Source organism: Temnothorax nylanderi, unplaced genomic scaffold, assembly GCF_030848795.1.
Source record: "Temnothorax nylanderi isolate EJ_2023f unplaced genomic scaffold, tnyl_v1.0 TNYL_tig0014_pilon, whole genome shotgun sequence".
In the NCBI taxonomy this organism is placed as follows: Eukaryota; Metazoa; Arthropoda; class Insecta; order Hymenoptera; family Formicidae; genus Temnothorax; species Temnothorax nylanderi.
Genome location: NW_027249076.1, coordinates 1437581 through 1461039, shown reverse-complemented (window position 1 = coordinate 1461039; position 23459 = coordinate 1437581). Strand labels below are relative to the sequence as shown.

At 42.3% G+C, this 23459-nt stretch overlaps 1 protein-coding gene across 2 annotated transcripts in view; it reads left to right on the top strand.

Annotated features, from left to right (window-relative positions):
• LOC139768161 (retinal homeobox protein Rx1-like) overlaps positions 1 to 23459 on the top strand; it is a 46871-nt gene that overhangs the window by 7781 nt on the left and 15631 nt on the right. For both annotated transcript variants that reach the window (XM_071698085.1, XM_071698084.1), the window contains exon 2: positions 11052 to 11284. In XM_071698085.1, the coding sequence (XP_071554186.1) occupies positions 11052 to 11284 (233 nt within the window). The remainder of the gene's footprint in view (positions 1 to 11051; positions 11285 to 23459) is intronic.

Sequence of the window (23459 nt, the reverse complement as noted above, 5' to 3'; positions counted from 1 at the left end):
CTAGAATTTCATATAACTTATCTGGTCGTTTTTTTACCTTACCTTACTTATTTTATATTAAAACAAAAAACAAGTTTTCGATCTATAAATAAAAAATTTTTAATATATAAACATTTTTATTAAAATCAAAAGTAACAAAAAGTATAAATATTGTTATGAAAATAACTACTCGGAATCATTATCTTCGATAAAACAGAAAATATCGTCATTTTTCATTCGTCAAAAAAAAAACGACCTCAGGTGGCGAGGGTTAAAGATATTAGAGCAGCGGTGAAAAAATTTCCTTAAACGCACATAATTAATGTCGAAACCATACGGACATGCAAAATAAAAATAATGATTAGTCGTTGACAAAGACTTCTTTCCGATAATCGTTTTAAACCAATATTTCTTTTCGCATCACGGAATATCTGGATAAATTCCTTGCGGAATATATTATTTAATTCACACATTTCAAATGGTTTCGTTGTTTTTTTACTCGTAAATGCAATTTCCGCAGTAACTACTGTCGCAAGACTAATTGATCGAGATTTCGACGACGATTAGATACGCAAAATTTTCCTTCGGGGCGGCACCGTCGCCATGCCGTTTCGCGGCAGTTTAACCGGATTACCGCTTGCGATTAAGGCTTGCGAGTGGTAATTGGCGCGCGTGTGTCACCGATCAATCGTACACCGGGCATCGCGGAATCTGTTTTACTGCGCTCGGATACCGAAATGCCTCGTGATCGATAGCTCGACTACGCCGAGACGGAAGTCTGCATACATCGGCGTAAACGTGGAGGATACGCCGCGAGGATACGTCGGAAGACGGAGAGGGCGAGGGTGAGAGAGGACGAGAGTAAACAGCGCGCGGAAGGGAGCGAGCGAGGCATCGGGTATATACTGGCAGACACGGCGGAAGTAGAGACGCTCGCGCAGCGCAGTATTGGCGTAATTTGTGCAGCGATTAGCAATTGGTACGTCATTACCACGATTAATATTGACGCCTGGATAATTCAGGCCGCGGGTGTATGTGTGTGTGTATGCGAGCCGTCAGTCAGTCACTCCGTCTGCCTGCTTTGCGTGCGTGCGTGCCTGCGTGTCTGCCGTGCGTGCGTACCCGTGCGCGCACATCACACGCGTGCGGAGCGGCGTACGCGAGCCGCACACGCGGCCTTTCGGCTGGTAAAGCGGCACGCAGACACGCACGCCCACGAATATACGTTCGCGCGCGCAACACGGCGCGCGATGTCGGCAGAGATATCCCAATAAAACCCGCACGCCACCGAACAATTAAATTATTAACTAGTAACGATAACGAGGGGCCGCCCGCCCGCCCGTTGATTACTATTATAACGAAGGCCCCGCGCCGTCACGAGCTATAAACCACGCGAGAGGTAACGTAAACAAAATAAATCGTACCTCTCTCCCCCTCCCGTCTTCGTCCACCTTGACCTCTACGCACGTGCATCCGGAAACGACGCTCTCTCTCTCTCCCGCGAGTCTTGCGAGGTCGACCGCGCGAATTTTACGCGCGGTAACGTTAGAGGAAGATTGCGTGATCCGCACACGCGGTAATATCGAAAAATCAGCGTCCATCATTAGGCGGACGGTCGCCGACGTTACGGTCGCTCGATTCGACGAGACAAGATTGTTTAACACTATACACTATTAAATATTAAAGAGTGAAATTTAAACCAATGCCTTGAATTAAATAACATTTTATTATTTTTAACTACCATGTGTCGAAATTAACACAAAACTGCAGTATTTTATTTTAACTTCATTAGTTTAGTTAAATTAACGACATATTGAGTAGAAGCAATGGCGACTTATAGGAATGGCTAAAAATGAGTATAATTTGACATTACAAATTTAACGGTGTAAGAATTGATTGAATATATATGGCAGAAATGCAGTAAGGGACCAAAAAAGAAACGAGATTTATATTTTACACGAAAGAATTTTCATTTGAACCTCGAGGATAAAGCTAGCGTGTTTTCATAATCCAGCTTGCAATTATTATCTACACTTGAATATTTTTAGCGATATTCCAAAGAAAACTATATATGTTAATTACGTTGCATTATTTCTGAAGCTGGCATATTGTTTCGAAGGTGCTTCTCGCGATATGCAGTTTAAGTACCGGTGCGTGATGTCTTAGCATTTTCTACTCGACGGACACGTTGACCCGCTTAGGTGGAAACTCTATCCTCGCGACAAGAACCCGATGACAGCTTAAGAATATTACCTCGAGCGTTGTTGTGCGATACACACATACGCGCGCGCTCGCCTGACGATTTAATAATTCGATATCCCGTACGCGAATAATCGACGAACTCAATATTCATCCTACAGAGATTAAGCGCGCGCGCCCTTGCCTGCCTTTTCGCTTCTTCGTAAACAGCTGATGGTGTATATATGTGTATGTATGTGTTTTACAGCGACGAGGGAAAAAAAGGCTGCCGCGATTACATGCGCCAACTTACGAAGTAATTTACTCACACTGGCTGTTTTGTTAACTCAGTTATCGATTAACGCGACCGTTACCTCCTGCATCGGCATCGGTCATCCAGAAATTTAATTTATCGCAAACCGGGAAGTACTAATGTAACCGGCCCGATCTCCCGTGTAGGAGAGATAACGCGTTTTACATTCGCTTATACGCCGACGAAGAAAAACCTCGCCGGAGATATCGATCGGAAACCTGTTCGCTAATTTACTCGCTCTTTCCCTTTCTCGCTCGCTTTATTAATCCCCCGTCAATTAACTCGACTAACAGCTCCCGATGATCCGACTGCGAGTGCTTTAAATAAATTAAATTTGCTGGGTGGTATTGGCCGGCATTAAGTACTACCGCGGGGTAATAAAAACACTCGCCTCTCGCGCTGTGTCTCGAGCGAGCGAAAGGGCATCGTCGCGCGGGCGGAGACACTTCTCCCGAGGATCGATACGTGCGTCGGATTAAAGAGCGCGACAGGTGACAGTGGCTTTTACGAAGAAATTTCCGTCGAAACTTTGTGCCGCGCAAAGTGGCCATTGCGTTTCGTTCCGGAGATAAAAACTGAAAGAGTCGGGACGAGAGGACGAGAGGACGAGAGGACGAGAGGACGAGAGGAGGAGGAGGAAACCAAAAGAGAGGAAGACACAAGGCAGGAGGGAGAGGAAGGAACGACACCGGTGATGGTCCACGAGAAGACAAATTCTGTAATCCTCTTTGGTCGGCGAGCTAAGCCCTCTGTGTGACGGCATACCTTTCCTCTTTCTCTTATTTCTTCCCCCGTTCCGTCTCTCCTTGTCTCACCGCCGTCTCCTCCCACGCCCGATCAAGGAAATTAGATTCCGAATCGACAGCCGTGCTTAAGTACAAACGACGGCACGGTGTATCCTGCATCGAATATCGAGCAGGATCCGCGAAGAAATCCCGTTTTTCACGGAGGAAATTTTTTACGTGTCGAAAAACGCTCGAGAAACGTTTATATATAATTGACTTGGCAATAAAAATACCATCTCAGCGAGACGTAAATGCACAATTCAGCACAATAGTGGTAATTATAGAGATGAATAAATAGTGTTGAATAAATTGTGATAAATAAGAAATAAAAAATAAAGGATCTATATAGCAAAGTATTCTGTAATATGCGGAATTTGTTTTGCATAATAGAACGCTAGACAGGTAGATTATCAACTATGTATATTAACTATGTGTAGTAATTATGTATATCAACAGAGGAAAGGGGGAAAGAAAATTTTCAGTAATTAGAAATTTTATCTTTTATTACGTAAAAACGGCTTAATGATCGAGATAAATAGCGCATCACATTTTAAATGAAGTATTACGTTCTAAAAATGTGATATTTAAACTAAGTATTCGGTCATTAAAGGTATATTAGCGCTGGATTTAACGATTCTGATTATCAGCTCTTCTCAGGCGAGTTAACTAAAATAGCACCGAGATCGGAATATTAATCATTTCGGGCATCTAGTTTTTGATTATGAATACCGCGTTAGTCGTATCAATATTGGACAGGAAATTCAATTAAATACGCGGCACGAATTTAATGTACACATTCCGCGCGACATCGCCGAGTTTACAAAATCATCGTGCATCCATCCTTCTTCATCTTTGATATCGCCGAATTCGCGCAATTTTCGCATCAGCTATTAATTTTTATATCAGCCACTCTACCTTATATATATTATTAATTGTTCTCACGATTACAAATTAAGGATCTACGAGCCATAAGAACGACGGATACGAAAAATATACCGCAATTTTCATCGGCGTAACAACATTATGATAGAAATTTCAAGCTTCTACGAAATCGTTATCTCGGGATACCGAGCTGCCTGATCTAATAGCCGCGCGAAAAAAATTGTCATTGCGAAATAATATTGGATTACGGATGTCTAAAAAAGCGCGAAAGTTCATCGGTTTCATGCAACCATCTTGACACTTGATTGGCGGTTGACCGGCTTCTCGTTTTATACGCCAAAGTATGACTTTCCTTTAACAAATGCCAACGGGACATTAATTAATTTGAGCGGCAGTTGGATATCATCGTCCACGACTGATTCGCGAAAGCTCATATATTTGTTGGAATCAATTCGTTTACCTCTAATTCATCATTCGCGACATTTGCTGGTGGTAAATATATTAAATGCGCGCTTTGGGATATATGCGGTTTACATTAACAAACAGGGAAACGAACTGAACTACCCGAGCTAGTCGCTTTTAATAAGCGCCTAACAATGCGTAACATTTGACATATCTGATGATTTTTTTAAGACCCATTCCCCGCTCGACCGCGTCGCTAAATTTTACAGAGCGAAAAATTTTTATTCCCATCACGGATACGCGATCCGCTCGCTCGGATGTCGATTAAACTGCATATTGTTGATATTTACGAAAATGCTGTCTATCAAAGTTAGAACATATATTTGACAAAATACCACGATACACTAGCGGAATTTTTTTTATTGATCAATGATTTACTCTATTTCCACACAAAATGTAATCTCTGAGGAAGAGAGAGTGCATTACGATAATAAATACCAGTCATTTATTGGCATTAGCCAAAGATTTACAAACGATATATAAGTATGACATATAAATAAGAAATACTGGAAACAATTTTTAACGTAACTGCTTTAAATAATGTAAGCAAATAATAAAACATCGGCCTGTGTGAAAACATCGTTCAGCCACTTGCGTATAGCTTCGTCTCGTGCATTTTACATCGCACTTACAGACACGATTGCGTGTGCTATCGTTCTTCGGGGAGTGACGCGCGGCGCATTAACTCGCCGCTAACGCGCACCTCAATCGACGACTTAACTCGATTAAGCCGCCGAGAAGAATCAAAAGGCCCCCACGGCGTTTTGAAATTTATCAGCGATCAGTGTTGGCCCATTAGAGCCGGTGGCCGGTCCGGGGAGCGAAGCCACGAATCTCTCCTCTCTCCAACCGCTCCGTCCATTATACTATCTCGCCGTGTCAATCTCTTAAGTAGCTAGAGAACCGACTAGGACCGCTTTGCATCTGCGCGATACCATCTCCTCCGTCGCTCGTGAACGCGAAATACCGACGACTGTCTCGTTCATCCCTCTCCGAGATCGTGTCACAAAATTGTTCATCAGGACGCTCCTACTCGCGCCGATGAGAACGCAGAAAACGTAAAACGCTCTACTTGTTCCGCGGGTCCCGAAACACGCTAACAATAAGCAGAATAAGGACCCCGATAGAAAGCAACATGAAAACTGCATTAGTTAATTCCTACGTATTGCGACATGACAGTTTCTGATAGATCTCTTTTATAACAGGACCTGATATGATTTAAATAAATTTATACATAAATATATTTTTTCGTGGATTAAACGTGGATTCACGTGATATAAAATTTTTGTAATGTAACAAAATTTTAATATAGGAAAGCAGACACATTACAAAAACAATTCTTCGTATCTGTGTCTTATTCCTTTTATAAGAGTTTATTTAATTTTGTTACAAATATTACAAAATGCATTGCAAAAATAGACTTGTCAATTTTTTTAGCTTAAATTCGTAACATTACAATACAAATTTCTCGTAAATCTTCGTAACGCGCGGAAAGTGGTCAACGCTCTTTGATTCTCAACACCGCCTCCAGCCAATTCTGATCTCGGCTCTCGGATAATGTCATAAACTTTCGCTTTCCGGGCATAGTGTCGCGTTTAATCCACGAAAATGCAGGTCGTTCTCGTTATATCGGGGATGTACTCCTCGATATAACAGGGCGGCAAGTAGTAAGAGCGACGGCGCTCCGCCACCCTGCAGCTGCCTCGTAGGATTTAATCACGATGGTTACTCTGTCCCGACCGAAACCAATTATTGCGCAGACGTATCCGCGCACATACACACGAGGCATCCAGTTATTCGAGTCAGACGTGTATACGTCCTCCCCCCCCCCCCCACCCCGCATCACTGAAATCCGCTTCTGTGAATATCCATACGGAGCAATCGTCGCGCGCAAACAACATGTGTGAGCGTGGGATATGTCATACTTATTCCCCGCCCCCTTGTAATTTTTCGATATGGACGGATAAATAATTGAGATAAAATTGCTCGGCTGGCTACGTCTCGCGTAATGTGTCAGTCATTTATTTGTAGATATTAAAAAATTATGGAGGATCGATGGCATCTCTAATTCGCGCTATATGTATTTATATTACGGTGTACAGTACATGTATGTCCAAATCAATAGATGTGTAAAATGCAAATTTACTTCATGCAATCTATTTCAATTTTTTCAGACGTTTTTATTTGAAACTAATGCCTAAGAGTGAGAATGACGACACGCAACTTCCAGGTGTAAATTTCCAACTTCTATCGGATGGCGGTTAAACTTCACGGAGCATAATGCACGAATAAACTTTTAGCATGCACGCATGGCTGCACGTCTTTCGGAAAGCTGAATTAAATTAGTTAATAACCTTCAACCGCCACGAATCTGCAAACATTCGCAATTTCTGTCTTGCAATCTCACGATTGGATAATTAAAATTTACCGAGAAGTTTAAAGTAACGATAACATTGTTAAGTTTCTTACACATACCTATATATCAAGTTACTGTGCGTTTTCTGATACGAAACAGTTTTAATTACATTAAATAACGTATCAATTCAGATTTAGGAAACTGCTTCCATTTTCGTGTATACTGTAAGTGTATACTGTAAGTTATACTTTAAACGAAGCATCTAAATGCTTCCATATATAAAAATATAGAATGCATTAATCATGTAAAAATATAAAAAATAGTAGATGTTGTTTCTGAGTTTCTAAGCAAAATTCCTTTTAAAAAACTGACAAATATTTCTACATAAAATTATCTCGCAATCGTTTAATAGCTGGTTTATAATTGATTAGTTCCATATAAACCTGTCCTTGAGGAAAGAAAGGAGATCAAACTAAAACAGAGTAATCACCAAAGCGGATACATGTCGAAGGAGATAGCGTGGGAGGATGACGAAGGGGACGGCAAGGATTGGAAGGAGACCGATGCCGAAGAAGAGGCGGAAAATGCGATAAGGGGGCAGTGCGGCGGGACGGTAGCGTCGGCACTCTCGAGGGTGGGAGGGAGAGGACCATTATCGATTGTTGTTGATAATTAGCCGGTACAAGCGCGCGTCAATCGCCAGCCAAGGCGAGGTTATTAGGTTGTTGGTTAGTGCCGGGCGAAGCTTCTCGCGAGGAAGCTATACGCCGGGGATGCATAGGCGCCGCGCGCGCGTGTTGGATGCGTGCGCGTGATCGTAGGATGCGTGCCGTGCTAGGCAGCTGCGCACGCTCGCGCGAGTGCGCGCGGAACGCCGCCATCGAGCCACTCGATTACCCCCCCACAATTCGATCTAACGCGCTGCGCTGCGACGCGAGAGAAGGCTAATTATGCAGTTAATGAGAGAGTACCTGGATATATGTATATCCGCATATATATGTGTATATATATATGTCGGGGGAGGGGGTCTCTGGAGGTGCTGCCCAAAAGAGAAACTTCCCTTGATCGCTACGTCTACAGGACGGATCGGGCTGAAGTTAGGATTTACGACGGGAGCGGACGCGAAGGGCGAAAGGAGGGGTTAGCGGAGGGAGGGGCGCACGGTGGAAAATACCTATTTGCTGCCGCGGTCCCGCAGGATCAATCTCTTCGTCGGTGGTGCCGTTCGGTTTCTTGGACGATATTACACTCGGGGACGGGAATAATGCGAGGTTTGATCGGGCGTTCGTCGACGAGTAACCGCAGCACCCGGGATGGATGTAATTTGCAGGGAAAATGATCGCGTAATAGTTCGCCCAGCGAGCGCAACGCGTTCCGCATTGTGTAATAGCGTGCAGTCGTATTAATCTTAGCAGAGCCAAGACAGGACTGCGAAACGACAGATTAAAATGTATTTTTATTTGTCATTTAATTACTCACTCAATTTTTATCCAAAACTATCATAAAATTTGCCGCAACGTTTGTGTAACTTACGTATTATGCAAATCCTTATTATACAGATAACATTCGGATCAATTTTGCAAAATTAAAATAATGTATTTTTAATGGCCAATTAAAAAATCTCTCGTATAATTAATATTTATTTAGCAACCTAATATACAAGGAAATCGTGGAGTAATTCCGCCTTTCGAACGATATTACCTCAAAAATGAAAATAATGTGAATTCTGATTGGTCGTTCAGACGCGAGCAATCATCAACCTCAACGAAAGGTGTAATTTGCAAGGAAAGAGATAGCGTAATAGCTCGGTGGAAGTGCCGCGTGTTGACGCGCCTTAAGTTCTCTCACAGCGACGCAAAGTGCTCGAAAATTACCCAGTGATTACTCACTTAATGATTTAATCCGCGAAATTGCACGGTCTGGAAATGCGACGATCGTGTAATTTACGAAGAAAATTGTAATTTATACGAAAGTAAAGTAAAAGTGCACGGTAAGACACAGTAGTAGTATTTTTACCCGAAGCAGCGGACTTTCCAAATCGCGTAATGTACGTGAGCAACATTTGTTTTCGAGAGAAAAATTTTGTTGAGATAAAATTGAAATAAAAATTAAATTTAAAACTGACAATGAATATCAAGTAATTGCTCGAAGAAATGACGCGAAATCAAATTTCTTGTTTAAAAGTGGATATGGATTTTAGAGTTAATAATGTAAATCAAATGTCTCCGGTATAATACATTTTCACTAGATAACTATAAATCACTAGATAAATATAAAATCCACTGACAATATTCACAATTTGTTTTTGAAGTTTTTTACGGTATTTTTTACGGTACAGTTGTTTTAAATTAAATAGAGATATGCGATATCATGTATCAAAGAAGCTTATACTTTCCAAGACTACGGGCAAACACGATGTCATCGCCAGCGCTGTCATCGCCAATGCAAATCTCATTACAATGCACCTGCGCTTTGACAGTGAAACAATTAAGCACAGTGCGCGCCCGGCACGGCATATCGTAGTCGGTCGGACAATTAATTCCGCGCTTAAATCGATTAGACCTCGACCGAAATACCGGGGCACGAATGCCGTGGCCATACGTTTCTAAATACACAAATACGATGGAATGCGTCGTCGTTATTTGCAATGAAAATGATCGCGTGATTGTTCAGCAGCGTAAATAAATCCCCGTCGCTTTCGCTTGATCCTTTCGTTAACGATGATAACGACGCGGCGATGTGGCCCGTCACCTTAATGAAGCGCCTGATAAGCGGCGACGAAACGATAGAGCCTAGTTACACAAATACAAAGTGTCACTGGGTATAAAAAGGGTGCGTGCAAACGCGCACTTACGGCGATGCTCGTGTTCATCTCGTGAACGATTAGATTTCAGAACATCCTTCGAGCACCTTAGAAATGAGAACGTTTCCGACTTGAATTAAGTACTCTACTCGTTTTATGCCTTAATCGTAAATACACAGACTTATCCTGACCTATTTCTATATCCAGAAATATAGAGTTTTAACAAATCATTTTAATAAATTATTTTATATCAGTCATGTTAAATATCAATATACTTTATATAAAAACATACTGTTTTCATTATTTTTTCATATATTGCACATATATAATTTTTCTTATTGAATTTTTCTTATGAGAGACAGAAACTCATATTTTGTAACAAATCTAGCTGTTTTAAAAAATATTTCTGGAGCTTGATTTGATATCGAAAATTATTATTAATTTATTAGAGAAAAATACATTTTACCGCGGCTATTACTTCCGTTTGTAAAACATTTTATTGTGTTTTATATTTTTCAAAATATAAATAATTTTCCAGCAGCTTTATTCTCAATAACCAATATCCAATCTTCCACTTTCGCATTAATATCATAAAGAAAGAAGTATCTTTTATTTATTTCAAATTACTGACGAAAGAAAAAAATAGCAATTTAGTTCATTCGCTTCGTTATCCGGAGAAATCATATGGGAAGAACGTTTATTAACTTCCATAATGGTGTATCGTGCTGTTAGCGCTGATTCACATTTTATTTTTGCAAGCTCACTGTGAGATTACATTGTATCCTCACATATAAAGGAAATATGACAACCGATACTGTATGTATGCTCTCGCCGAGAAAAGTAATCCACCCGTCGAACCATAACCGGCGTCCTTCCGTTCCCCTTAAGCATCGCATACATTAAACGTCAAATACTCTAATTAATCCTCGTTGTCTCTTTTACATTCAACGAAGCGTAACGCGTCGTATTTCGCGCTTGCTCGATCACGAAACGTAAGAAAAAAAAGAAAGAAAGGAAAGAAATCTAGGCGCGAACAGCGCTTTAAAGCGCGCGATCAAGTCCACCCATACATACGTTTCTCATGCACGCACGCACGCACGCACACGTGAGCACGCGATTCCGCGCGGCCACGCGTTGCAGCACTTCTAATAGCTGCTATTATGCGCGCATAATGGGGGTAATAGCTGCGACTCCGGATAAATCGATCACCATTACCGCTTCTATTACCCGTAACGACCGTTTCCGAGGAGACCTGACCACACTCTCTCTCTCTCTCTCTGTCGCGGCTTCCAGGTGAGAACAGCTGCAACTCCACCGGCGGCGGCAGCGACGAGGAGCTCGGCGCAGGCTGCGGGGAGGACATAAACGGCAACGGGGGCAAGAAGAAGCACCGTCGCAACCGGACAACCTTCACCACCTATCAGCTGCACGAGCTCGAGAGAGCGTTCGAGAAGTCCCACTACCCGGACGTCTACTCCAGGGAGGAGCTCGCCATGAAGGTCAACCTCCCGGAAGTTCGTGTTCAGGTGAGTCATTTGTCGAACGAATTCGCCGGATCGACGAGGGGGGAGGATAATACGTTTCCTTCGTATACGACTTCTAGCGTTAGGTACGTGTCCGAGAGTAAAGAAAGCGTTCTTTCGAAGTTTAAAATAATGACGCTCGATTGAAAAATATATTTCTTTTTACGAAGTAGAAAAGGAGACGTTGAGGGATCTTTTATATCCCCCTGAGAACATTAATAGATTTATAAATTGCCTCTCTTGTCTCTACGTGCGCACAAACAAACCCTTTTAGAGTTTTAATATTAAAATGACTATATTTCCTATCGTTTCTCCTCTCTCACAATCAGCTAAAATACCTTAATAATTCTTCAAAATGAAGGCGGACCTCACCGACTATCATAGCACAATAACATGTAGCATGAAATATACACATTTTGATGTAAGGCAGGACTATCGAGATATCAGAAAATTTATTACAATTAGGTACGTAAATAATCTCGTGTAAAGTACGTTTCTACGAACATTTTTCTTGTACTTAGTTGCAAAGGCGGTTCATAATAAATTCACTCGTGCGACCTGCAGCACGATATAGCAGGATTTATTCTTCCTCAGCCGAAATTTGACGGATACGAATATCGTGTTCGGCGAACCGGCCGCGGGGTTAACGCTGGCGTTTCCGTGCAAACAATCGGAACGACAATCGCTGCCTGGCGCGCTGGGCCAACATATTAGACTAAATTAAATTAATTATGTGCGTGACAACGATAAAAGCACGCAGTCGCGTGCGACGACGCATCGATTAGGCTCCCGGGGGCACGCTTGCCGAGCGGCACGTATACCGGGGCCAGTGACGCAGTTACCGTGGTTCCCCCGGTGGTTCAACAGGACCATCGTCAAGATTTCGAAAGATGTAATTCTCAAGTTCTTTATTTATATGCTTATTCTTTTATTCTAATCTCACGCAAGAATTTAAATAGCCATTCTCAGCCATTAAGCCTGTAAAAACGAAGCTTGCAGGATTCGCGCGCGCACTGTGAAGTAAAAATAATTAAATAATATGAAAGGAGATTAATCAAGTATTTTTTCTGCAAAATAATTAATTTCCGGGTTAGTACATTTGCAAATTGTTATGGGAGAGTGATAACAACAGTTACCTTTATAAATTTCTTACAAACTTGTTTTTTGCTCAAACTGCTCAAAGAGATGAAGGCTTAAAAGGGTCAGAAAAAGAACCCGTAGGAGATCTCGGTACAGACCTCGTCAGCATCGCCACTTTGTTACGCTATTGGGCGGGGCTCTCTCGGCAACATGGGATAATAACCCGGCCGGCAGCCTTATACGAGCACCTGCTTTTTCTTTCTACCTCCTCGAACGCGGAATTGATTTTTACCGAGCGCGCCCGCCTTAAGTTTCCATTGCCGCGCGAAGGGCTCTCGCCTGCCGGCGATGGTTAAGATTACGCGTCGATTGCAATTAGGGCTTTATCGAGGCGACCACGCTAATTCGTAGTGTCGCGGGCATTCGGCTCGTTAGAGTTACCATTAAACACGCAATGCGAGAAACGTAGGAATTATCTTTGCGCCTTAAGTGGATTATAGATGGGCATCAAGAAGGGTAAAACGGCGGCATGGAAGTAGGCGAGGTATGACCCGTCTGTCTCTTAGAAAGCTGGAGCCTTTATTGTCGCAATTAACAAGCAGTTTATATTGCGAGATAAGCACGTCGCCCCAGTAATAAAGTTGCCCTATAAATCATCTCTCTTGTACTTTCCTGCGTCGAATAGACGATGGGTAGATAATTAGCAGTAGAAGTTAAGTACACAGAAAAATTACCCTGTGACTAATTATAATGTGTAGGTTTATATAAGAATAAAATTATTTTGTAAATTATTTCGCGAATGCTAGTAATATGATATAGATATAATTATAGTACTGTAATGTAAGGCACTGAAGAAAGAAAGCTAATGATATGTGTTTTTACAAAAAATCATTCCAACTGTAAAATATATTTACACTCAAAAATAATCAAATATGTAAAAAAAGTGCGTTATTAAGAAGCCAGAATAAATATATACAACGTATGCGTATTACACTCGTAATCTTTTTATCTCGTCAGGGTAATGTAACAACAGGCTTCAATCCTCGACATAAAATTGAGTTATAATTATTGACACACACATAGATAATAATCGTGCTAAAATATATTTATACTGTTATTTATACGAGATTTTGAGATATTTTAGAATTTTTTATTTCTTGCGTTGCACAAGAGGCTATACGTACGAGACTATATTCGTCCAGTCAGTGTCAAGGAAATTCGGAAAAAAAGGAATGTTTAAGCAAACACGGATCTGCGCTCTGGAACAAAACGTCAGCGTGCCGCGTGAGGACGAGGGAGGCGTCGCGGCGTCGTACCTCGGGGTCGACGGACTCGCAATTAAAAATTTAAATTGCGTTTAAAACCCACCGTGAGCTGCCGACACGCTCTCGCCCCGTCTTCTCTCGCGCCGCGCCGTCCCGGCTCTTCCTTCCGCGCGGAGCGCTTTTTCCCAGTTTTTTACGTACACGGGTCCACACGGGTCCGCGCGCGTCTTGTTCTCTCGTTTATTTTCACCACCCCCCGCGTCTCTCGGTAACCCGTGGCACCGCAACCGTCTCAGGCCGCCCCCAAGGTATACCTAATCGCTTAAGCTTATTACGCCAGAGCGGACAAGGCTGTTGTGGAATCAGCTTTGCTCGCGATGCAAGCGGGCCCTTGCTCTCTATCCGCTCGCCCGGTCGCGGCGAGCCGCGCGCCTCGCCGCGCCGTTCGGTTTCATCATTTTTAATTGATAGCGCACGCCAATCTCGTCTGTCGGATTTATTAGGCCGCTCGACGAGATGGTTTCGGAAGGGACGGGGGATGAGCAGGGGTGGAAAACGGGGCTCGGGAGGGCGGAGGGGGTTTTTATTGGGCGTGGCGGAACGCGGACGGGATTCCGTCGGCGGTCGCTGCGGTCTGATTGTCATCGGAAAAGCGCCGCGCGTTTTCCGAGCTTTTCTCGATCCGGTGCGCACACGTGTGCGCGAGCAGGTCACGCGTAAGTTAACGCCGCTCTCACCGTGTCGTAATCGTCATCATCGCTTTTGGGGATACGCAAAATTGCGTTACGCACGGCGTTACGAAAGTTGAATCGCGAACAACCCGAATTAATTAATCTTGAATCGGTGATTCGATATTTCCAAATTAATCGCACTGTCTGTAATAGAGAAGAAAATCTTACGTCACACACATACGCTTGTAGAATTGATTTTGAGTTGTTTACTGGTATACAATAAAACTTTAATAACAATTACTGTTACATGTTTGCCGCGCGACATTTTAGCCAACATTTTTGTAGAATTTGTAATAGGATCTGTTTTTATTTCAATTTTGCCCGATGGAAAGGGAACGGCGGATTTTAAAAGAATGTAACACACACGCACGGTTTTAAACACCTGCTGTGTTTGTTGTTCGTTAAAAGTACATTATTTTATACGCTTGCGACAAAAATATTTCGCCCCGGATCAATTAATGGGCAAATGGTTTAGCTTTAAATCGCGCGTAATGTTTGTTTGCGTACTAAATCGAAAAATAGATTGCAGAAAATGTAAAAGGGAATAAAAGCTCGGGAATTATACGGGAAGCCGCATCTTTTCAAAGAGATAAATGGAATTGGGTAATGCAACTTCACTCGGTTAGATTTACGAGCGCGGGCTCGCTCGTAAATTACTAACCGTTTTGTAGCTTCGATTCTTCGACTGCGCGCCGATGCCCCGACCTCGGCGAGGTCCCCCACGTTTACGTATAGCTTCATGGGCCCTCTACCTCCTTTCCACTTTTATCGCGACAATAAAAATTTCATTCCGGAATCCTGCACTTCCTTGCACGATCGTACATCACGATCGTCAAAGAGCATCTCTCTCGTGAGAGATCTGTTATGTAGATTTTACGAAACAAAATCCGGCCAACATTATTCTAGATATTCTCGGCAATTGTTCGCTTTGCGAGCAAATCAAAATAAAAAATGTCAAAAATATGAAAAGGAACAGTTAAGGTAATAACAATATAGCTGACAGATTCGCGTAATTGACCACCGACCTTTTGCCTTATTGATTGATCTAGACAAGATATCATTTTTTTGAAACTGTTATCACGTCGTGTTAAAATTAAAGGAGCTTAAATTAATATCCAATATTTCACGATATGTTCTTCTCGTGATGCGTTAGCAACGTTGAAACTGGCATTCATATTCCCTTAGCCGTAATGTCTCCTCGTTCGATGATAATCTAATTTCAGCGTAGCACTAAAAGTCATTTCCGTTTCGAGTCTCGCTTTTTATCGGTTTTCGTGTGCCAAAACGCCGGCGAAACTACACGGCGATCTATTATATTATTATGGACCCATTGTCGGGGCGAGCCCGCGCGCATTACTCGCCTGTCACGCGATCGCGAGAGAACCACGTCGAAAAAATAAACGATAGCCGACTAATTCGGCGATTTGCCGGCCGACTTGCCCGAAATCGATACCGAGCCACCGGGCGTTTCGGTGGAAACACTTACCGGAATTAACCCCGGCAGGAAGCACACCTGCAGACCTTTTAAAAGTTTGTCACGTAACGCGGCAAGAGCGCGATGTCGAATGGAATAGCGACGGTTCCACCAATAAGCAGTACGAACGCGATCATCAAAACCTTAATTATTGAAAGACTTAGCAAACCGTTTTCGAATTTATAATTATTTTTCGTCTGGTACGCATTAAATAAACTGAAACTCAATTGTAAAAAGAAAATAATATCTATCTGAGTAAGATTTTCTTTCATTTTACTCTTTACACAATAACATTTTATCTCAAAGATTCTGATGATATCAGAAAGAGAAAAAAAAATTGAGCTCCTTGGGGGTACCGTGAAAACTCACTGTCCTATCCGTCTCGGCGTTTTCAATGAAAACAGAATTTTGTTCCCGTTGCATGGAGTCGATTGCACTTTGACGGCACCGGCTCTCACTGGGGAATTATTACCTCGCGTGCCGGTGTCGACTTTATTTCGGCGAATAATTCGTGTTCCGCATGCGTTTTGATAAATACGACATCTGCGCTTTATCGTCTTGCAGCCGCAACTTTAGTAGTTTAAAAGAGCAGTCCTGCGGCTTCGGTATAACAATTTTCTTCAACGTTATTTTTATCGTTCGACTATTCTGCTTATTTTTATATTTTCTCGTATATTACGGGGAAGAAAGAGGAATAGTATATTTGTAGCTTTGTAAATGAGTCGATACAATAACGACGCTTTGAAAATCGAGAAGAATGATATTGACGGATGAGAATTTTAAATACCCATCATCTGATTTATTACATACATATATTTATTTATTTATTTATTATATTTATTATATATATATACGGCGACTCGTATGAAATTGATCAAATCCTACTATTGTTACGAATTTATTTTTAAAATTTGCGAATGAAGATGTCTGTAACAAGAAAAACAGAAAGAGAAATCTTAGATATTTGTTTATAAGTTGCTATTGAAAGATCGTTTGCCTTCTTCGAATCAGTTAGTCGTAGATAATACACTTGATCAGCTTCGTGAGTCACTGTTCACTGTATATAAACAATATCATTCTAAAAATTTTCGTGTAAAGCTTACGGAGCACTTTTGTAGGAGTAAAACGCGACGATATGTCCGTATGGATGAGAGAGGGAGGGGGTCGATGGTATCTGTAAATTTTTGCTTTGACTGCGGACAGTGAAATCGACGGTGGTGTTGTCGACGAATCTACCGGGCAGGCGGAAAAAAACGGAGAGATTGATTTTTCGCGGTAGGCCAACTAATTCGGTACTGAGCAAGGGGGTGGAGGAGCGTGGGATGGTCGCGGGTGGACGGAGAGGTGGCGGGGGGGGGGTGAATAAAGCGAGCGAGAGAGGACGCGGTTGGATGCCCATCGTTCCATGTCCGGCCGCTCGACGATTGCCAATTGGAAAAATACTCCAATTCGATTACAATTTTTTTCGATGGCCCCACACAACGGCGCGGAAAAATTTAAAACGATTCGGCGGGACGGTGAAAACTATGGCAATCCCGGGCTCGAAGAGAGGTCGCGAGGCTGATATCGGGGTTGCCGATGGCCTTCTAACAGCTTTCAAAAGAGCAATTAAAAAAACGATCTTCCATACCTTCCTGCATTATCCGGAAGGAAATTCGGGTCGTGTCGGTTGCGCGCTGTTCTTTTTTATCAATAAACGCGGGAATATTGCTAATGTCTCCCCTCGGTACGGCCATTAAACGATTAAACATCGTTGGTAATTTTCACGTAACCTCGAAACAATTGTCTATATCCGATGATAAGACTTTGTCGGTCAGAAGTTCTAATTGAATCAGACGTGTGAAGTTTGAATTGTAGCTGTAATAGTAACTACTGTAATTTCGCTCAATTTATATGGAAAGTAAACTAAACGTGAGACAAAAGCAAGAACGATACATTCTTTTAAGGGAAATTATATGACTCAACTTTTTTCTGGATTAGACGAGCTATTCATTTGCGTTATAGAATCTTGCACATTTTCTTTTTGCTCCTTCCATCAGAGATGTTCTCTTTACGGCTTGGGGTCTGTATCATTTTCAGCATTCTTCATATCTCAAAAGCGGTGACCAGCTCCTCGCGCGAGTTACAATGCGCGCCAGGGTTTCCCGCGACAGAAAAATGATACCACGGCGAGGCAATGCCGACGTAATAAAGGGGTGCAGATGGAATATACCCCTTCACACGGCGCTGTTTAACATTATTTACCGGCATGTCGGCATGGAAACCTCGCTCGAAGACGCATGCATTCGCACACATCTGCGTTAAACGCTCGACAACACGGAAAAAAATTTAGCTAAATTTAGTCGTAAAATAGGGATAACTAATTTTTTTGCAGCAAGAGCTATATTTTTTGCAGCGAGAGCTAAAGTTTAGCAATAATAGCAAAACCTTTTGTTCTCGCTGCAAAAAATGTTAGTTATCCCTATTTTACGACTTATTTTAGCTACAGTAGCTAATCTTTTTTTTCCGTTAAATAAATTTAATGCTGCAATATTTAGTGGTATTTAACGCAAACACCTATTTCGAAACGTATATTTTCGCTACGCACAGACAACAATATAATTACTATTTGTACAAAAATTTACTACTTGTTATCAAAGTTACTTTTAGATTGTAGTACGTTATAATTTGCAACATTTATCTTCTCAAAATTAAATTGTAATCTAAATACTTTAGATATATATCACATTCATAGGAACCATAATACGACATTAATCGCTAATTAACTGATTAAAGCTGAGCAGCATCTCAAATACATGCAATTGATGTAAAAATATTGAACATGCGAAGTACTGCTTTGTCTTTTGCACTTTGTATTTTAGGATCGCGACTCATTTCTACGATACTTTGTACATATAGCTGCTAATTAATTGATGTCTGACCTGTAACAGTATTTAAAGGCTAACCGGCACAACACTGATTGTTCGCATGGCTACCAGGATCTTGCGGCGGATTCGGCGGCATCCTTTTCCCAACAGTCGATAGCGAAAGCGCTTATCGGAGCGTTTAATTCGGGATTATTAGGGGCCGAATCGTGATCGTTAGCGCTGACACGAGCCTGGCACGAATCGCAGGTGACTGTCTGGGGCGCACCTATATCTACGGGGTGTCAAATTAGTCACGCACGCCGCCTCCGCCCAACCCGTCGGCGGAACGGGCGTAACCATGGCTACTGCCGCGAATTTCTCTGCGCGACGCGACGCGGCGCGACGCAGCGAGAGCGCAATTGCGCATGCAACATGCCACGAACGAGGGAGTGGAGAGAGAATTAAAAAATTGACGGGCGGATCGCTTATTTATTTAGTTTTTTTTCCACGTTAAATGTCACCTCATGAAAATTAAAACTTTTTGTCGCTCCGCGCTCACAAAATCGAGTAATAATTTGCGTTTGCTCGCGCTCTTTCCGCATGGCGGAATTTATCGGCGCCGGTGACGTTAACAACGCACATACGCCGACGTGCTTGAATCGTGTCCGGCAAATCAAATTGCAGTGATCACCGACGTGCGCAACGATAACCGATAAATATTAAGAACAATGTTTCCTCTTATTTATCCGTCTGTTTTTTTTTCCACTTACTTATGTTAGACGCAAAGGAAGATAAAGCAACGCATGTTTTACTATTTTTTATTTTATTTCATCTCTTTACTTTTATTACATGCATTAACGCGTCAAATTTTGTAGCAGTTCAATTGATTCGAATCTTGTTTATTTACTCAAATATGCGTCGCATTTCCTCCAAACGAATCGCCGCAATTTTCGCAAGGACCCCGTCAAGCGGATTAAGTAATCCCCCATGGTCCACGGTTTACATGGGGGGAGGGGCGCGATTCTCACGTACCCCTCGCACAGTCAACCAACCGAGACCAGTGAGCTTTCGCCGCGATATTAATACCTATACGCGAGCACACCATAAACCTGATGTTTACCACGCAATACGCGGTGAGAATTCTCGCACGAGGTCACGGTCGACTAATGGCACCTGAATCTGTTGCCAGCCGTAATACATAAATCAAACTAATGTTCGCGTAAACGTCGCGGTCAATAATCGCCAAACATATCGCACGAAGTAGACAAATATTGTTCTCTTTTCGATATAACACAAGTCGGTAACGCAAATGGACGAACCTGGAGATATATCTGTACCTTAGAAATAAAGAATTGTATCTCTATTATTATGAATTCAGAGAAAACAAGGTTTAAAGTTTTAAATAGGGAAATGGTGCATTTTTTTGAAGATTTAATAAAGTAACTGATATGTTTAATATTATAGTACAACTGCCAATAACGCGCTGTACCTGACCAAAATTATGAAAATTTTCATTACGACTTTTTCTAAACATTATGTCTCTAGAAACTAGTAATAATAGATATAAGACCTTTTACCATTATACAATTTAAGCTCCTGGTATATTGAAAAATGTATTAACTCCACTTTGACAAAAACTGGAGATACGATATCCTTTATCTCCAATTGTAAGGTATATGTATAAAGTTACATCTTTAAATCGCGACTTTCTTAGCACCCGCAGCTGGCACTGAAAATTAATAGAAGCTTGATACATTGACAGTTAAAAAACATTTATTTTAAAAGATTGCAAAAAAATAGCAACTATATAGAAGTATCCTACAGGAAATTACAATATGACAGATGGTTCAATTATTTATTCAATTCTGATGCCGTTCAACAATAATTACAAAGAAGTAAAAGAGTCGCCGAGAGAGAGTGAAGTGGAAGTCGCAAAGCCTCGTTATGCTCATCGCTAATTACATCAACGAAGGTTACAAACAGCGCCTCCCGTTTTATCGCTCTCCCTTATCGCCGACGGAAGACTTGCTTCTTGCCGGACGGTAATGGCGCCAATAACGCGCTTTCTAATTCCGACACGGGAAATTCCGGAGGCGTCGGGTCAGGGAGATTCCCGCGTTAGCCAGGGATAAAACGCCCGGCTCGATATCAGAGAAGAAAGGCGCTCGCGGATATAAATGTTATTACGCGAAAGCACTTCCCCCGATCTCCCCCGGTCCGATGGCCGCCCCTTTCGTCCGCCCTGCGCCCCTCACGCCTCCTACTCGGGATCGTTTTTCTTGTGGGTGCGATGTTTCCAGGCGGAAAATAAGATAATGGCCCGACGCTAGGCGCGAAAAGCCCCGCGAGCGGGGAAAATGGCCCGGCGGGAAATAGCGAAGATCGTGGGAGCGACGACACCTGCCCCGCGCGCGCGACGGAGGGCGCCCGCAGGAGAGGAGAAAAAAAAATAAAGGGACGAGCGTCATTCCTTCGGGCGGGACTCGAGGGAGGAAGGAGCGCGCACGGTGGAAATGTGTCGCGCGATCGCGTAATCGAGTCACCGTGATAAACGCGTGAGAATAAATCAGACGGCGGGACGCGATTGGCTTCCGAGGCGGACGGGACAAAAATTGCGTGGATTCAGAAATTTGCAGCGGAACCATTGCGCGAATTAATCGGCTCGATTACTCGTAGCGTTGCCACGCGATCCGTCGCAATTGAAATTGGCTGAATCGGTTTCAGCCAACGAGTACCGTTTCCATAATATGCCTTTTGATCACGCGTGAAGATCACGCGAAATTAAAAATGTAGATCATTTCGCGTAAATTGAAAATTTTATTTATCTCTCACACATTGAGGTGCAATGTAACTCTTTCCATTTTTATCATTCAAAGAGGGGAGATAAGAAAATCGGGGCAAAAATATTCAGCGATAAAATACGTTTAATAAATGTTAATAAATATTCCCGTTAAGCGTATCGCGCGGAAATCCTTCTGTCGTTAGAAATTAAGCGACAGTTGAGAATGAGTCAACGGTAATTGCCGGCACGACAATACTCGCAATGTAGTGGAAACACTGACTGTAATTAAATAGAAATTGTTAATGCAGCCGACAAAATATGGCGCGCGTTGTTTGTGACTTTCGTTATGCTCTCTCCCGTAGCAGACTGCCAGAAGCCTCAGAGCTCGGAGCCGAGGAGGAAACACGTCCTTCGATCCTCGCGCAGACCGCGGAGAGAACGAACTCCGTCGCAGCGCCGTCTAACGAGTATTATAATTACTGTCGCGTAACTCAATATTGCACCCTCGATATGCTAAACTCCCGCGGAATATAGTGTTAATAGGCGTGGAATGGCGCGGGACAACACCCCGCTTCTATTAATTGCACTTCACCCTAAATGCAAATTGTTCGAAATTGAGCGAGGGCTCCCCGAATATTTGGAAACTCCATTACGGGGCAGTGTTCGTCCTTTCGTTCCTCGCGTACACACACACGCACGCACGCAAACACACACACACACACACACACACACTCGTGCGTACGCACACCACCTTGTTGCGGCCTGACGCGAAGGGCGGTTTCAATCGGGCAGGGTACACGCGATGAAAAATCTATCTGGGGATAGAGACGAAATTAGATAGCGAATAATATGGAATCTGAGACTGAAAGTCGCGAGTCTTCCTGTCGTAGTTCGTTACACGTGTATTGTCTCGAGAAACATTCATCAGCTTTCTATTATGTTGACTATCATTCGACAAATAACATTTGCACCTTTTATTAATAAAAAAAAATGTAATAACCAAGACACATACAGGAATGTAAGTTGAAATATAGAAGACAAAAGAAATAAAATTTAAGGAAAAAGTAACACGCACAAAAGATATCAAAAATGTTAAAATCGTACCATTTATTTTCTAGTACGGAGCTTAATTAATTTACGTGAAGAAATGTCGATTTGATCAGTGAGATTCAAAGCAAGTATTCGCGATGGTGGTAAAATCAAATGAAGTTTCGGTGTTTCGACTCTCGATCATTTGGCAAAAAAACTTAAAACGTTCAGGGCAAATAAAGCCGAAGGTTAGTCGACGGCACGGAAGACGGAGTCCGCCGTTTCCCGTTGATATCTTCGGAAGATTAGCTGTCCAAGGTTCTGAGGTCTGTGGCTCAATTAAGCACTCCGTTTAGCGCTTGACTAAAAAGGGTTGGGAGACCCTCGCCCTGCCCCCTCGAGCATCAATCATGTCGGAGCAACCCTTTTCCCGAGGGCGGTTTTGCTCCTCTATTGAGACGAAGTGTTGTGCTCAAACACAAAAACACTTCATTTGGCAGATTAGCTGTTAAACACTAAGGGTGCACGCGCCGTAGCTATCGCCGATAAGCACGAAAAGTGTCTGGAGAGAAAAGCGTATTGGTCCCCCGTACCATTTGTTCGTGCAAATTACTAAAACGATTAGAACAAAGATCTAATCGAGAGTATTTGTCAAGGAGATGACGTATTATCTGTTCGTTGATTTCATCTTTCTTATAGGTGACATCGTTTAGAGTAAGGAGAAGCTATTTATGTCAGTTAAAGAAAAAATCGGATAAAAAATTTTCAAGACAGGGAGAGGCTTTTTGGTTTTTTGTCTTGAAAATTTTTTATCCGATTTTTTTCTTTAACTGACTCAGATAGCGCCTCTTTATCCTATATTGTATTGTAAATTGCTGCTTGACCCTATAAGTTTAACATGACTTAATCAAATTTTCTTATTCTAATTTTTAATTATCTTTATAATTTACGTTAATATCGATTTAATATTT